The sequence below is a fragment of the Aythya marila genome, assembly GCF_965140915.1.
Source record: "Aythya marila genome assembly, chromosome: 2".
Taxonomy (NCBI): Eukaryota; Metazoa; Chordata; class Aves; order Anseriformes; family Anatidae; genus Aythya; species Aythya marila.
Genome location: NC_139043.1, coordinates 20822963 through 20840366, shown reverse-complemented (window position 1 = coordinate 20840366; position 17404 = coordinate 20822963). Strand labels below are relative to the sequence as shown.

The window sequence follows — 17404 nt, the reverse complement described above, 5'->3', positions numbered from 1 at the left end:
CTTATTATTATCAGTTGGATACTCTGAATTCAGTTTTTATCTACAGTTGTAGTCCAAGTAAGTACTAGATACCACTTTCAACTATTAACATAATTTATTTACAGGCTTTGAAAATTCTCTGTCTTTCACTATATCAGTCTCTTGTTCATGCAATGCAAAATCAATATCAAATCTCTTAGCTATGTTTCTACATTTGGTGCACAAGCTCTTCATAGGATTTGTAAGCATTTGACAAATCCCTACGACAAAAGAGAATTCTTTATAAATATTGGTTAGTTAGAATTTCTACTGTTTTCTCTTGTTATTTTCTTATCTCACGTTTGAAAACCATATGCAATAAATTCAGTCAGTAAGTTAATGATACACACTTGACTTGCATAGCATACATCAGAACTTTATAGTCATAAAAAAATGTTATGAAAACAATGTTATAATTCAGTTAAATATTATCCAAAGACACACCAGGTTGAAAGTCGCTGCTTCATAGAAGCCATGTTTCATTTAACTGTGGATTTGGGAAGTGACGTTCTGAAAAAGTCTTTCAGAGATGTGTGGAAACACTTGTTTTTCAAAGATACTTTATGACAAATAATAGACAGATAGCAGCAAATATTTTTCTGAGTGAAAGCTTGGATAGTAGCATAGCTCATGAACAAATTCATAATTTTTTGTGTGTTATACTGTGTTGCTCTGGCAGATATTCAGTCACCTGCAGGAAGTCAATGCCAATGTGGTGATGGCTCCTCTACTCCATCTGGGGAGCTGTGTGTTTTCACCAACTGCTGTGGAGGCAGCAGTGATGAGAGACAAGGTAAGTCTCAGTGAGCTTTAGTATAAGTGTCATACCGTTCGATAACAACATGGCAGCGGTAGGAACTGGGGGTGGGATTTTTCATGTTAAAAAAAGTATTTGGGAATTCTGCTCCCTGTCTCTCCTTTTTCTTCTCATTTTCTAAGTCTCTGTTTCTTCTTTCAATTTATTTCTTCCTGCTTCAATTTCAGCCTATATACTGCACCTCTTTCATAAAGCTTCGTACTGATATTATGTGTCAAAGTGAGTGTCTCATCATCCATTTACAATTCAGAGGAAATTTAACAAGAATTACTGTTTTCTCAAATCATGATAAAATTTTTTGCTGAAATTCAGGCTTCATAAAATGTATCTGGATCAAGGCATAAGAAAATAAAACAGAATACTTGTAAATAGAGTCAATTATATAAAGATATAAAGAAAAATGATTTTTTTTTTTTCTTCCTAGAAAGAAGGGGAGAAATTTTCTTGAATTTATGAACTGATAGTCCTAGCTTAATCTTGTAACATTAAGAGGCTGTGAATATGATTGCTGCTGTTTTCCTGAAGGGAATCTAAGCAATGAAAATGCATTTGAACTGATATTGTCTGGGTAAATTTGCATCAGAAATCTACTATTTCAGAACTCTGACTGTAACACAAAATTGTTCTGCAAATGATTTCATATGATGCATTAGATAGTCCTGCTCTCTGAGGACCCTTGATCTGGGGTTCAAAGATCTTGGATTTGTTGAGACTTCTAATTTTAATTAAAAGCTTATGTAAGTTCTCTCATTCACCATGTAACAAAGAAAGCTATTTTATTTGTTGGATTATGGGGGCTTAGCTTTAAATTTAAAGTAGATGATCTTTAGATGTATCTGTGTTTATCTGTGCACACATATTAATTAGAACACGTTAATAATTAGTGCATTCAGCCGATATCTGGAAGAACAGCAACTTAAATCCAGATTCCTCAAGTTATGATTGTGTGCCCAGATACCTGGGATTTTTCTTTGACATGATTTTTATCCAAATATAATCCAGATATATGTTAGGAACAGGAGTCTAGAATCATCTCTAGGATACTTGGTTTTAGTTCCTTTGCAAATAAGACAATAGTTAACACCATTTTGTGTATTAATAAACTCTGCAACTTTATTGTGCTGCACTGAAACACTTTAAATCTCACTTTAAATTAGGCCTGTTGAATCTCCTGATGTGTGACTAACATATCTCAAGTTAGTATATCAATTTCTCAAGAGATGGTTATGTTATATTTGCCCTACATAGCTTGAAGCCTTCCTTTTAGTCTTGGTTTCTCTTGGAAAAAGCATTTCCACTAGGCAACACTCAGTATTATGCTTGTAGAATATGTAGGAAGATATGTATTCTTTTATTAACTTCTATTGAAGCTTTTTACTCATTTGTTACCTGAATACTGCTACAGATAAATGCTTAAAATTATAGTAGAATAGATTGTTCCATAGTTCAATTTACAAAAACAGTAGCTTATGGTCTGTGTGCAAGACCTAAATACCAAATAATGTTGTATTTAAACTAAGGATGAGGAAGAGGCGTGGAACTAGGATCTGAGTGACTGGCTGTGGATTATGGGGCTGCTTGGATAATGGTCTGGATCGCTCCAGGACAGAAGTTAGCTGTCAAATGTGAAGAGAGAGATCAGGGTGTCAATTTGAACTCTCACCCTGCTGCTACACTCTCTTCTGATTTTGGATTTTTGCAAAGTTATTTTTCTACTTGAACTTCAGCTCTGCAATCTTATGTTCATGACAGGTCCCTGCTGTTTTCTTTGTGCTTTGCTCAGTTTTAAAGATGTTTCTGCACTGAAAATGGATCAAAGATGGAATTTCAGATGATGCTTTTTTGATGTCATTTTGGCTTTCGGATGTGGTTTATTTGTGCTTTGGCACAGCATTGGAAAAGGAGTGGAATAAGTCTTATGGTCTCATTTATTTATTTGTTTATTGAAAACTGAACTGCTATTGCAAAATATTCACTATAAATATTTGAGTATTTTATATATATCTATTAGTATATATAAACAATTTCTCTTAAAAATATTTTGCCCTCCCAAGTGACATTTTCTATACAGTTACAACTGAAATAGAACCTTAACCTAAGCTTGTTTCTGTGAGACTTTTTTTTTTTTCCTTAGAGATTATTTTTTACAATTGTTTTATTAACAGGGAATTCTGAAAAAAAAAAAATAATAGGTAAAACATCCCAAGTGTTTCTTCCTTCTGGCCTCTTTCTTTCTAGGCAGTGACTTTATCTTTGTTAATTTATCTCCAAGCTAATTTACATTGTTTTTCTTTCAAGATAAATTTTCTGTAAAAGCGAATATTCTCTTGATATCTTGAAAATTAATCATGAATGATCAAGGAGTTTTTATTGAAAAAGATAGTGTTCTAACTATTTTGTACATCTTGATTTTTTAATGTTTTTATTTCAGTTATGAGAAAAATTGTAAGAGAATATTAAACATGACTTTGTGCATTTCTTGTAATGTGAAGCAGATATGCCTCAGCAGTGTGTGTGCTTTTGATGAACCACTAACGTGCTTCAGCCACTTAAAGAGCTAAAGAATAAAAGCAGCAATAAAATGTTGGTTGATGAATCAGCCAGTCTGCACATTAACTTGACTCTGCAATGCTTATGTGAATTATATCTATTTTCCTCTCTCTCACCTTATAATTAACTGTTGCTGTAAGCTGATGTGAATATGAAAGCTATGAAATTGGACATCATAGTGTGACTATAAATGCTGCAGTTGCAACTTTATTTAAATTGATTAGTGAAGTGTGTTAATATTACAGAATACACCAAAAGCATTTATAAGGGTCTGGAGTGAGCACTAATTTTCAAGGGAGCGTGAAGGCGCTGTAGCTCTTGTGTCTAACCAGAATCCTGCTTAGACAGCAGATCATTACCTTAGCTTTCTCTGTTGTGTTCAAGCAAAAGCAGATGAACTAAGTTTTTTGCCCTTTTGTTTAGGGTAAAGTTGCAATAAACTTGCTCTTTAGAGATGCATCTAATTAGACTTTTTTTTTTTTTTATTTTTTTATTTTTAAATCTTTCCACCATTACAAGAAGTGCTTCCAGGAACAGGGCAGGGCAGTCCAGGCAGTTGCACACAATGCAATTTTCCTTCATGTTCGATGCAATGGAAGAAAGACTATTTGAAATCAAAGGACAGACAAACCTGTCTTTCTCTCCTAGGAATAAATTATGTATTGAGTCTCATACCCTCCTCAGAGAGTTGAGTATGAGTAGCAAGTGATGATAAGAATGTATCTTTCTGTTTCTCGTTTTGAGGTTTGAATTTGCTTGAGTTTAGGTTCCCCCAGTGAAAACTGTGATTTTGAAAATGATCTCTGCAAAGCTCTTCAAGAAGAGAATTTACAGCTTGGATGGATTAGAAGAAATGGTCAATCTAGTGTGGGACCACCATACTCTGACCACAGTGGGAATGACACTGGTAAGAACTCTCATGTTCTTTGAAGGAACCATTGGCTTTTACAAATTATTTACTGTTCTATATTATTTCTTTAATATTGTTACTTTCTTGATAGCTGAGTTGAATTCTGACTCATTTTTTCTGAGATAAGATAGAAAGTTCTTGCCCAAGTTTTTAGGTGTTTATAATCACAATAGCCTAGAATTCCAGGAAAAAGTATGTCATAAGTAATCAGTCATCAAGAGTCACATTTATCTGCCTCAATGACATTTAGATGTTATGGAGATATCAGGTGATAATGTAAATCTTGATAGCTGCAAACTTTAGAAACTAGCATTGGGTCCCCTATCTTGAGATGTATTTACATCTATTCTTGGATTTTATTTTATTTTATTTTTTTTGAATTCCCAGAGTGCATGTATGTATGCATCTGTGATCAGCATTATTTTTTCTAATATTTTGAGGGAAAGTGACTGACTGGTTCTGGGAATGGGAAAAAAAATCTATTAAACTTCTGCATAGATCAAAAATAATTAACCAGGCAATAATATTGCCCTAGCTGAAGTTTCTTGGGTCTCTTTTTGCTTGGTAGTATATTGTACCAAGAGGTAGCAAAGACCTGGAAGATATTCTTGCCTATATCCAATAGAAGTTTAAACTTATCTTGTGAAGAATGGGTGGGGAATGGGAAACTTAACTTATTCAGATACCCAAAGCCAGCAAAAGATTGAGAACCATGAGCTTCAAATGTCTGTAAAGGGGCCAGAACTGTTCAGTCATTTATATATTGCCAGTTACTTGTTCAGGGTGCTCAGTCACCATTGTAGCTGTCAGGTCTAAATTGGCCTGTAACCATATCTATCTCTTATTTTGATCAGATGACAGAAATCTTCAATACTTGGGCCTACTCAACTTAATGAGAGGCTGTGCATACAGACCTGTAGACTGAATGACTATGGAGAATGAAATGTATTAAATTATTTCAGTTTTCTACGAGGTGAATGGCTAAACTATACTTTCATTTCCTGTGAGTGCTGATTCTAATCTCTTTATGACAACTATTCAAGTTTTCCCACTGCTGGAGACTTAACAGACTATGTAATCTTGCTGTGTGTTCTTGCTTAAAGACCAGAAAAGATACTGTATGGTGACAATTAAGCCCCATGACACAGTATTAAAGGGAAGAGTTCCTGCCTTCATGATGAGTAATTGCAAACACATTAGCAGAAGAGCAAAGATCACTTGGTAGTTGTAATCCTTTGAAAGCTTATGTAATCATTTACTAGAACCCAGTTGGTTCTCTTTAGCTTTGTTTCTCCTCATGGTTCTTATTTGCACTGATAATGTAGTTGAACAGATTAGTGACAACAACTTTCAAAATCAAAACCAGCAAAAACACTAATTATTTTTTTTAATAATTGAAGCTTGTTATCTGTGCAGAGTTTTAATGTAAAATTACTGTTCAAAGAATTTCTTAAAGTTACTATTTCTAGCCCATCTGTGTAAGATTTAGACTTCCTGTGGTAGGTAAAATCTGATTTTGTTTAAGAGGTTTAAATGCATTTATCCTCAGGAACCAAAATAAAAAAATTCAAAATATCATGGAAGTGAAAAATTGATGAAAGAGATTGGTGTCAGGGAGAAGGTCCTAGTCCACCAATCCACCATGTGTTGTGAGTAGGAAGAATATCCTTGAGGCTGGCAGGCTCCAAAAGTGTTGACTGAGTAGTCATGAAAGGTCTAAAATCTAGGGGAGTGCAGCCACTGCACTGTTAGCAAGTTGCAAGATGTTTCCTGGGGTGTGGGGTGAGAGTATGGGGGTTCAGCTGCCTCTAGTACTGAGGTGGTGTTATGGTCCTTTGTCAATGACTTTCTGCTTGCACTCAAGGATGAGAAGTCAAGGTGTGTGGTTTTATAACTGAATTACTTAAAAATTCCAGCTCTTTGTTTCTGTAGATGTCTTTAGGACTTTTTTTTTTTTTTTTTTTTTTTTTAAATTTCAATCCCAGTTCTGTTTTTTTTTTTTTTTTTTTTTTTTCTTCTCCTTTCTTCATTTTTTCCTTTCCTTTACATATTAATATTAAAAGACAACAATTTACCTGATATTTGGGAGTTTGGGAAGGATGAGAGAAGGGAAAGGAGGGAAAAAAAAATAAGTTAAGTGAGGTTAAGTGTTTTCTTTCCTCCCTTCCTTCTACTATAACAGTCCTCCCTTCTTCTTTCCTCCCTTTCTTCAATTATAACATCCAACACCTCTGAAATCATCCAGTTAAGGAAGAGCAAAATTTTCACTAACAATATCTGGTATCCTAAAACGGGGAGTTCCCCTCCATCTGTTAGAAGATCTAAAACAATCATGCCAGAAAGAGATGTAGTGACAACCACATTTCACTTGATCTTGTTGACCATTACTCATTCAATTAAAACAGACACTTTATTTGGATTTGTTTTGTAATGTAATGGTACTGTGGAGACTCTGAGAACAACCATTCCTTCATATAAGGGCCATGTATGGAGATAGCACAACCACTGGGAGGAAATTTCCTGAGTGGCCAAAAAACATACGTATGTCCTCTGGAAAAGAGGAGTGCCATAGCTTCCTCTCCATCTTTCACCACCTCTTTAAAAGCATGATCTGCTGTAATAAATGTCTTTTGTAGGTCACAATGGTTTGTTGTTTAAGTATGAAATAAGCAAACTGTTCAAAACTTTAAGCCCTTTGATCAGTTTACTGAATTAGTCTTAGGCTTGTCCTAAAATTTTGCACTTACTGAGAATTCAAACTGTCAGCATATAAAATATTTTGGAAGCCTAACTGAAATTTCAGCCAGAAAATAGAGAAGTGTTATATCAAAATTTAATATGAACAAAAGCTTGGCACACAACGGCTACAAATGTGTTATGAATCTTTTCTGGGGAAAAAAATCTAGTTAGCTTTTTAGTCACCAATTCATACTGATTACGTCTTTTTCTTTTATATAGTGCCTTTTATATACAGTTTATATAACTATATATACATATATATACACACATATATATACATACATATATATATACATAATGTACATATATATACATTAAATATATATATGTAAATATTTTTCATGTACTTATAAGGTTTCCATTTTATTCTTTTTACCAGCTTATTTCCTTTCATTGTCCTCTGAAATGCGATCTTCTGCAGTTTTAAGGACCATTGTTTTCCTTCCAACTGACCAAGAACATGTTTGCCAGGTATTTTGATACATAGTCTTTGTATTTCATTGTTCGTCACAGTACTTCCCTGGAATAATAAGATTTTTTTTTGTCCTAGATTACATTTTATTATTGGATCAGTCAGGGTGGAACACTGATGGTGGGACTTCAAAAGCACTCTAAGGATACGGTTAAAAACATCTGGAAAGGTTCAGGAGAACTGCAAAATCAGTGGAAAGCAAATACCATCACAATCAATAACACTGAAAAGTTTGAGGTGGGTAACTTGAGTTGACTGTAAATTGAACCTGGTAAATGGTTTATAAGTGTGTTTTCTAATTAGACGAATCTAAATATTTTGTAAATGGAAAGCATAAGATAAAGCAGAGAGCACATTTGGAAGCTTAGAATTGGCACTACCAAATACCGCTTGTTCTGATGTCTTGGTGGTATTAAAGCTAAATGCCAAACGTAATTTAAACAATGCCTCATTGTATTATAAATTATCTACCTGCCCATAGAAGTGATATACTTGGGATCTTAATTTTCAATACACTATGCATTTAGGCTCAGTCTAACTGTATTGTTATATATGAGATTTAGTTTATAAATGTGTTGTCTATGAAATACTATTCTATACTAGAAGATACTGCTCTATAGAGATACTTAACTATTCATTGTAGCTTTGTCCTTTATCACAGAACACATGTACATTTATATTTTGCTCAAAGTTGCTGAAAAAATAATCCAAGTCTCTTAGATTATTACAATGTTTTTACATGTACATTTACACAAAGCATTAGAACAATAAATATAACAGGGCTATAATATGGACAATGTATGATCTTTATTATGCAAAATACTGGAGGAAAAGTTGGGAGCAGACAAAAAAAATCAGAGACATTTCCTTCTACAGTAGTTACTGTGAAGAGTTGTTTAGCATACAAATCCGAAGGCAAAGCCTTATTTCAGTAAACCATAAGAATAACATAATTACTTGACGTGCAGAGGTAACATTATGTTAAAACATCACACAAGTCTGGCTTTTCAAAATATTACTTGCCTGCTCAGCCCTGACTAAGTATGTATGCTACAAAATATGTGCAACTCACTCAAGTATCAGTATTGTTACCTGTTGATAACTTACCTTTATCTGATAAAAGTGGATGTTTAGCGATGTGAGATTGTATTGGAAGGCTTTATTTCTATATTTACTTTTTCATTCTTCATACTGTTTAGAAAAATGACTGGGTCTGGGAAATGACTGGGACTGGGTCTGTCAATATAATATTCAGTCTTTCTGCCTCTAAACTGCTGGATCAAATCCTAATTAGATTATGGCTTGCCAACCTTATTATCATTTGGCCTCTGAAAAGTGAGTGGATAGGCACAGCCAGCTTTAAAGAGGCAGTTTTCAAACTTTCCACAATAATCATTACCGTTGTCTGAAGAAATGTAGCTGGGCACCTCACCAAACACAGAAAACAAAGCTGAGCAAACTTCCTTCTTTGGTTGCAAGTTTTCCCTCCAATGACAGCTAGCAAGATGCTGGTCATGCAAGTGGATGGAATTTATTTACATTTCTGAAATTGTTTTTTTTTTTTTGTTTGTTTGTTTGTTTGTTTGGTTTGTTTTGTTTTGTTTTTTCATTTATGTATTTTTTTTTCATCGTAGCCTTACAGGGCTGTCTGTAGCATTTTTCAATAAAAAGTTTCCAGTTATGCACAAATTAACTTGGAAAAAGCTCTTGTAATATAATTAATAATTGTGCAGGTTTATCACACCAGCATGGAAAATTCCCATTGCAGTGGAAATATTAGAAATATAATTTATTTTCTGTTCCAAACTAGCAAAATAATCAAAGTCTTTAACCTTGTCATGGCCAGACATTTAATCTCTCTCAATAAATTGTCATGTCCATTGAATATTTTGATTATACTTTCAGATTTCTTACTTAGAAAATTTCTTAGTAATGATTACATTTTCTATGGAAAAAAAATGAATAGCAAACAAGCACCTTTCTGTGCAAAATATTTTTTGAAATACAGTGCTTGAATATTTTTCATCAATTTTTCAAGCACAATAGAGGTGAGATTTTAATTAAAACCAGCCTCAGCTGCTTATTTACTTTCCCAGCTTTTGATACGGACTGTTTAATACCTTTTGCCTCTTCCTCCTTCTCATCAAAACAAACAAACAGAAAAAATATTGACTGTCTTTACAGGGTAGTGTTTTGTTTTTTGGCTTTCAAATATCTCCACTTATAGGGAATTCTGAAACATGAAGATTATCACTGCTTTAATTTTCCAGCACAACCCAATCTCGCTATATCTGTTTTGGCTGGTTTATGGAGAACTAAGTTCTGGTTTGCTCTCCTAAACTACTTTTACTCCCTTTTATTGAGAACAAACTTCTGCTTCACAGATTTGAACAACAGAAAAGGTTTTGGACTTGAGGGATTCTATTCTGTTTGTGGTCATTTCCTGTCTTTAATCTTGGTCTCTTCTGCTGCAATGGGAATGTTTTGGGAAACCCTGCTTGTGTCAGACATTCACGCTGTATTTGCTGCTAATGGAGCTGCAGCACTAATTTGTTCTGACAGCCATAGAAATGGTGTATTTATGTAGCACTTGTTAATTACTGTTACAAGCAAATGCTGTCATTAGTAGATATTTTCATCACAGACTTCTGGACTGGAGAGCTCTAGAGTTTGTTTGAAAAGGAAAACTGAACAGTCTTGCTCAAGTGTGGATAGGAAATGGTTTGGTTATTACTAGATTGTACCCCTGGTTATCTGCTGGTAAAGCCATGGTAATTTATTTATTTTTTTTCTTTAGACTCAGGAAGAGATGGATGTGTCTAGCATTTCTGTCACTGAGGAAGTGGGGAAGTTAAGACATGATGAGGAAAAAAATAGAAACGGCACTTCTCTAGTGAGATGGGATCAGAGTTGCAGTGCTGACTCTGTTCCCAATCCAGTCAATAGTTAGCCTTTCACAGACTTCAGGGCATCTGGCTCCACTCCTATGGTTAATTGCCTTTAATAGAAATAAATATTTTCTTTTATCCTTGGAGAAACTTCCCTGGGCATTCAGAGCATCAGGATGTGTATATCTCTGGTTGTACAATGCCAAGATAAATTGATTTTGCAGGCTGAAAAACCTTTTGCACAGGTCAAGTACACACTAAAACAACACACACACAATTCTTTTGCTGAATTGTGTAATCTTGTAGAGTGAAATAGTGTACTGTTGATGATAAAACCTGCATTTTACCTATAAATTCTGGAACAATTCCTTACCCTCAAAGGATGCACAAAATTACCCCCAAAGTTTAATGTTTTAAAAGTTGTTACTTAGATAATTCTGTACATTCACTATTAAGAGCTAGATTGTGCCTCTAGGTAGATTGTGCCCCTAGGACTCAGGAAAAGCCTAGAGTGGTAATATCTAAAGAGATGGCTAGGAAATCATTTAGAGAATGTTATTTGTATGTTTAATTTTGGGGGGTATGTGTGTTTTTGTATTTTACTTGCATCCCTAAACTAGAAAGCTAGGTTTCAGAGACTTCTTTTAGTTGTCAGTGGTGTCGCGTTAAGGGGTGTAGCTGATTAACCGTTACGGGCCCGGTCGGATTCAGAGTACTGTACCAGTCGGACATTCACCAAAAACACCTTAACCGTCTGGGGGTCCCATCAGACATTCACCAAAAACGCATTAACCGTCTGGGGGTCTGTTCAGACATTCACCAAAAACGCATTAACCATCTGGGGGTCTGGTTGGATTCAGAACACTGAACTATCACGGATAACCACCCTTACCCTAGTTGCACTTAATGAGAGCTATCACAATGCAATCAAGTATGGTTTATTACAGCAACAGATAATCAGGTTCTTTTGGATTGCCAGCGATAGTGACTGTCTTCAAAAGCAAGCTAGTATGCATGAAATACACAGGTGTTATAGGTGTTATAGGTGTTACAGATGTTATAGATGTTACAGGTGTTACAGGTGTTACAGGTGCGCAGCCTAGAAATAAATGCGTTAAAAGGATCAAAGACTCTATAGAGATTTATAAGCAAATATTCAGATCTCACCCAAAGGCGTCCCAATGGGAGGGGGAGAGAGGGTCAGCCCGTCAACTGATCCCAGGAGTCAGGAGGTCCTAAGGATGTTGTATTTCCTCAGGATGGTATCTCCCCTGACGGTGGTATCTTTCCTGACATCCCCTCTCTCTTGGGCCAATTTATATTATTTTCTATCTTTTAGGTGGAGCTTGAGTGGCTCTAGTCAAGCATATCTTAGTTATGATTGGTGTAAAGTTTTCCCGTCTCCGTTTAAAGTAATAGGCTCCGAGAAATTCAGTGTGCATGCTCAGTGAGGGGTGGTCGTGCCTTGGAGGCGGGTAGCTTTTGGGATGGAGGTGTGTTTTGGTATTATAGTGATATTATAATGAACAAAAAGTACACTAGGGTACAGCATTTGTCAAAACATGACAGGTCTTTGGCTCAGGGTGGCAAAAAGTGCAGCTTTGTGCACAAGAACAATCGAGGCCCCACCTGGTTACAGAGCCTAGCCGTGGTATCTCCACTCCACTCTACGCTCCGCGCTGTTCCTTAGAGCTAGCACACCAAGTTTCCCCAGCGCGATAGCATCTAAGGTTGGGAGCCTAGGGAACGCTCAGGTAATGCAGTTATGCCCTTCCCTGAAAGCCTCTTCAATGCTGTACCGTTTCCTTAAAAATGTGAATGTTAGTTTTATTTTCCTAGTTACTTCAGGCATTTACACCACAAGTGGAAAAAGAAGGTAATTCAGAGCATGAGACTAATTTATTGAATTATCCTGTAGCACAGCCTATCTTCATACATCTATGCTTGCCTCTAACATTAAGCACTATAAATCATTGCTTCTTCCAAGGACTGTGGATGCTCAATCCTCTTCTAATTCACTACACAAAAACTGATGAATTGTGGTATAGTCACTACATTTACTAAAGTAGACAGAAATCTGTCCTTAAGACAGAAATGTTGACTATTTGTAGCTTCATCTATATGGAAGGCTTTGTTAGGAAAAGTATTGCTGTTGTATTATTAGAGCAGAATAACTGTTGAGTTTTGCTTTTCAGAGTACTCCTCAAGGTTTGTTTTGGCTAAAGCCTTGTTAATGAAAGGTTTCTGACTGAAATAGTGTTTGATGCCCTGGCTTTAGTACAGGTCTCTGATAAATTTTGAAAATAACCAGGAAAGGTTCATGTTTCCAGTCTCAGGGGAAGAATGGTTTGATAAAACACAACACTCTCAATTTCCTAAATATTATGATCCCTGCTTAGGTTTTAATGTATTTTGTTGTGGTTTCTAGATACTTCATTTTAATTGCAACTTCATTCTTGATTTAGATGATATATCTGTGCTGACAAGCCACAGATATGTGCAAAAGCCACTAAAGTAATTCTCCAAAATTAAGTCTATGACTCGAGTTCTTGTTTCTAATAGAAACCATATAGACAAGACTGAAGTATCTTGGAAGGTGGTTGGTAGTTTTTTTTTTTTTTTTTTTTTTTTTTTCTGTTGTTTCTTTGTTTGATTGGTTAGTTTTAGTTTTGATTTTGCCCCCTTCATCTATTGCACTGGTAAATACCATTTCTTGTTGATTTGCTGTTAAATTCTGTAGGTTGTCTTTCGGGCGATGGTGGAAACCCAGAGGCAAAATGCAACTGTTGCAATTGATGATATTTCTTTCAGTGAAGGATGTTCTCCAGCATTTGGTAAGCATACTTTTTTTTTTTTCCTTTTTCTTTTTCCTTTTTTTCTTTTTTTTTTTCTTTTTTTTTTTTTTCTTCTTTTTTTTTTTTTTTTTTTTTTTTTTCCTGGAAACGGATAATTTTGCTTTGTCTTTCCCTTTGATTAGAATACAAACACAAAGAGAACCATATGCTACTCTAAAGCTTTCTTAACTCCACGTTATCACATTTTCATTCCCCCAAACCATTAGCTGTCATATTACATCTAAACAGAGTTACAAAGAATGAAAATAAACACCTTAAGACATCTGGTATGTTACACCATACATATAGACATACATATATACACTGGGAGCTCCCTGCAACAAGGAGCAAACCAAGGTCTCAGTGGGCAGAAAATATCTTTGGCCAGAAACAGGCCAAAGAACTAATTGTTTCAGACAGCTCAGGAAAAGCCTTGGAGCTGACTTTAGGGAGATTCCTAAGAAACTTGTGTGTGTTTTTAAATGTGTAAAAGGTCCTGCTCCTCAGTTGTAGTGGGGATATTTTGTTCTGCTCTGCTACATCCAAGAGCTGTAATGTCAGGCTGGTCAGCTCTGCAGCTGAATCATCTGTGCATGTCGGGATTCTTCAGCAAAATATTTCATATTTCTCTTTCTAACCCAACACACTTTCATGGGAAAAGAATGCAACATATCCTAGTAAAAAAATAGATTACTTGTTGCCCTCTATTACACAAGAAGATTTCACTGTGGCACCCAGTCTGCAGCCTCAGGTGAGTACAGTCCTGATTCAAACTACTACCCACTTTGATTCCTGCCTCTGAGTCACAGCACAAATGATGAGAATTTGGTCTTTAAATTTAACATGAGAGGATGAGATATGGAATGCTATATTTAACACATACCCAGCTAGGTCTCATGAAAGTTTGTTTGTTTGTTTGTTTGTTTTACAGCATTCTAAAATAAAGCTCTCTGGAAGTCCCATTGGGGAAACAGATGCATGTGGTTATTAACATTTTAGAGTGCTGAGCAATCACAGGCAGAGTGCTGTTAAGAACAAGACACAAATATAACTGTAATGATTCAAAGAGAGTCTGTATTGGAGAAGTGAAATTTAGGCTAACTAAGCTTGATTATCTGTCATGTTTCAACTGATGTATCTGTCCATGTTTCAACTTTCTTGAAATGGACAATTATATAAATGTTTTCATGCCAGGGCCCATTCTACTTTTCTGTTTTGTAAAAGTTTTCTAGCAGTAAATTACAACATAAATGAGCAAAGGTGGGGATTTTAAAACCTTGAGCATACTTGCCTATGAACTCAAGTAAAGTGTACAATGTACTTTAGTTGCAAAATTAATTTGAAACTGAATGAAAAGAGGACAGGTGTAGGATTCTCCACAACTTCACTCTATTCCTTGGAGGATTTCTGCAGATAAAAGGTTCAAAATAGAAAAATAAAAAAATAAAAATGCATCTCCAAAATATAGTAACGTACGTGACTGTTTAAACAGGTCTTGTTGGTAGATATAAATCTCTCTTAACAAATATATTGGCTTTTTTCCTAAACAGAGTGCTTCTAAAGCAAACAAAAATGAAAAGAACATCAGCCACACAGATCAAATACTGTTGTAAAGAGAGGAAAAAGTTAAAAATAGAAACAAAAATAGGGCGAGCTTATAAAATAAAAATAAACAGAGCTTATAAATCTAAGTGCTAAAATTACCTTAGGTGATGGCTGTTGAAGTACATGTATATAGTGAGGCATATAGATTGAACTACAGAACTCAAGCATATTCTAATAAGAATTCATTCTTATTCTGTGCCTCCACATTAGGAGAAGTGAACTTCATTAAGAGACATCTAAATTGTTCCCAACAGCCAAAAACAGGGTCAAAAAATCTTAATTTTCTCCCTGAAAGAGGAATTTTACTGTTGAACATCTTCCAATAATTAAAACAAAAGGTCAGATTAATAGTAGCTTGAATTTGAAATAACTTTTTTCTGTAGTCGTTACGGAATCTCTGGATAAATTTTAAACGAAGACCACTTTAATTGCATAAAATTTGTAGTTAAAAATTACATTTCTAGTGTACGCTAACATATCTATGTGAAATGACCTTTTCATTTGTATTCATTCATATGATGTTGTTGCTAGAGTCATGAGTAAAGTAGCTTACGTATTTGTGCTTTCAGGAGTCTCCTGATCCAAACTCTGCTGGATAAATATAAATGTAATTTCATTATGTTTTTTTTTTTTTCCCTACTCATTCCTCCCCAGAATGCACCACTTCAGTTTCTTGTCCAGTTTTCCTAAACAGCAAACTTCATACATTAAAAAAAAAAAAAAAAAAAAAAAAAAAAAAAAAAAAAAAAAAGAAACAGTCTTCTATCCTCAGTCTTCCCAACACCTGCAAAATTTATTCAGTTATCACTCAATTACTATTTCAGATGTCAATAGAAAATATTAACATTATGTTCTAGAACATATGTAACACAATATCCTATAATTATAGTTCTAGTATGCCTTCCATTCAAAGACTTTATATTCTTATCTGAGTATCTGTAATTGCCCTGCAGAAGTGTCTCTTGAAAACTGGCAAATTGTGTATACAAAGACTGTCTTTTATTAAGACTGTCATTCTGCGCTTGCCACAGGGATAAGAAAAAAGAGCCCCAGGGCATTAAATTGGAATACTAAAAAGGAGAATGAGGTGTTTGTGTTGTCCTCCTGAAGCTGCTTGTAATGCAAAAGTAGTTTACCTTGTCTGCAAAACTAGTGTGACTTTTATTGCTATTTTGTTGTTGTTGTTAAATCTCTCCTGGAAAACTGGAGTAACTGTTATATGTGCTACTTATAATATATACATTTTTACAAATTCCAGTATGAGTATTTCAACTGGCAACATCTCAGCTAAATTAAAATCCCTGTGTAATTTTTGTAGCACGTCAGCCTACAAAGATGTAGACTTTAGTATGAAACATGCAGAACTAAGTGTGGGGTCATTCAGATGACTAGTTAAGACCAGGTTGGATGAGGCCCTGGGCAACCTAATCTAGTGGCATCCTTGCTCATGGCAGGGGGATTGGAACTAGTTTTTAAGGTCCCTTCCAACCCAAGCCACTCTGATTCTATTGCAGGGATGGGTGGCAGAAAATCCAAAATGTTAAACTCACAGTTATCAGTTGCTGTAGAATGAAAATCTAGAAAATTTATTGGTTTATTTCAAGAGACTGAGGTTACTGTCAAAAGAAAAAAAAAATCTTATTTACAATGGAATAAAAAAAATGCAGAATGAATAAAAAAAAATCCACTAATTTGTGTTTAATGATGAGCTTGGCTCTCCCTTTGAGTTTACTTGTAACTCTTTTTAAGTGTTGAAATTTGAAGAATAGACTTCTTTCATCCTTTTATAGACAATTTTAAAATTTTGCATTTTCCATTGGAAATAAGTTGCAAACAGGCTTTTCTCATAACCATGGTTGCATGGTTATACAACACCAAAATAAAGGAGGAAATGTGAGGTTTATAGGACCAGCAGGACAGGACATTTTACTGAGATGTCGGTATTGTGAATAAAACAGTAACTTTAAGATGTGGTGGACAGAAATGTGTATTTATACTGACATAAAGTTGATTCCTCAGTAAAGAATCTTCTTGTTCCCTCTGAGATATTCTGACTGCTATTTAAAAGTCCATCTTAACCAGAAGATTGTCTTTCCCCAGCAATAATATTAAAAAGTGGAACTTCTGTTACCATATTGTAATTCTGCTTAAAATCATGACTTTCTTCCTCTAGCCATAATTAATTACAGAAATTTTACAACTACAACCTAGCATCTCAAGCTTCAAGAATGTAAAAAGTTATTGAAATAGTATAGTTGTGTTCAGAGCTTTTTGGTTCTAAAATGAAGTGTTCTGATGCAAATATTATGGAGATACTACTGAGGTGAACCTCTCAGTTTGAAATGATTTTATGGTAGCATTATGTAGAAAAGTACATAGATATTTCTCTTCACGACAAGTAATTTTTGATATTTTCTGGCAACTCTCTCTGTGGAAGTGAATACACCAAAGTTGCAATGATCACATAAGGAAAATAGTAGTCTGTTTCTCCAAATAATAATAATAAAGCATCTGTCTTTAGTGTTTGTTTGTTTGTTTGTTTGTTTTTTAATGATATCATTCAGGGCTGCA

General features: G+C 34.9%; 1 protein-coding gene across 1 annotated transcript in view; it reads left to right on the top strand.

Moving 5' to 3' along the window:
* Positions 1-648: 648 nt before the first annotated feature.
* The window catches only part of MALRD1 (MAM and LDL receptor class A domain containing 1), a gene marked incomplete at both ends in the record, with an annotated part of 250796 nt that continues 234040 nt past the window's right edge, over positions 649-17404 (top strand). The window contains 5 exons of the mRNA XM_082753206.1: positions 649-821; positions 4162-4292; positions 7414-7505; positions 7585-7743; positions 13135-13228. Of these exons, the coding sequence (XP_082609332.1) occupies positions 649-821; positions 4162-4292; positions 7414-7505; positions 7585-7743; positions 13135-13228 (649 nt within the window). The remainder of the gene's footprint in view (positions 822-4161; positions 4293-7413; positions 7506-7584; positions 7744-13134; positions 13229-17404) is intronic.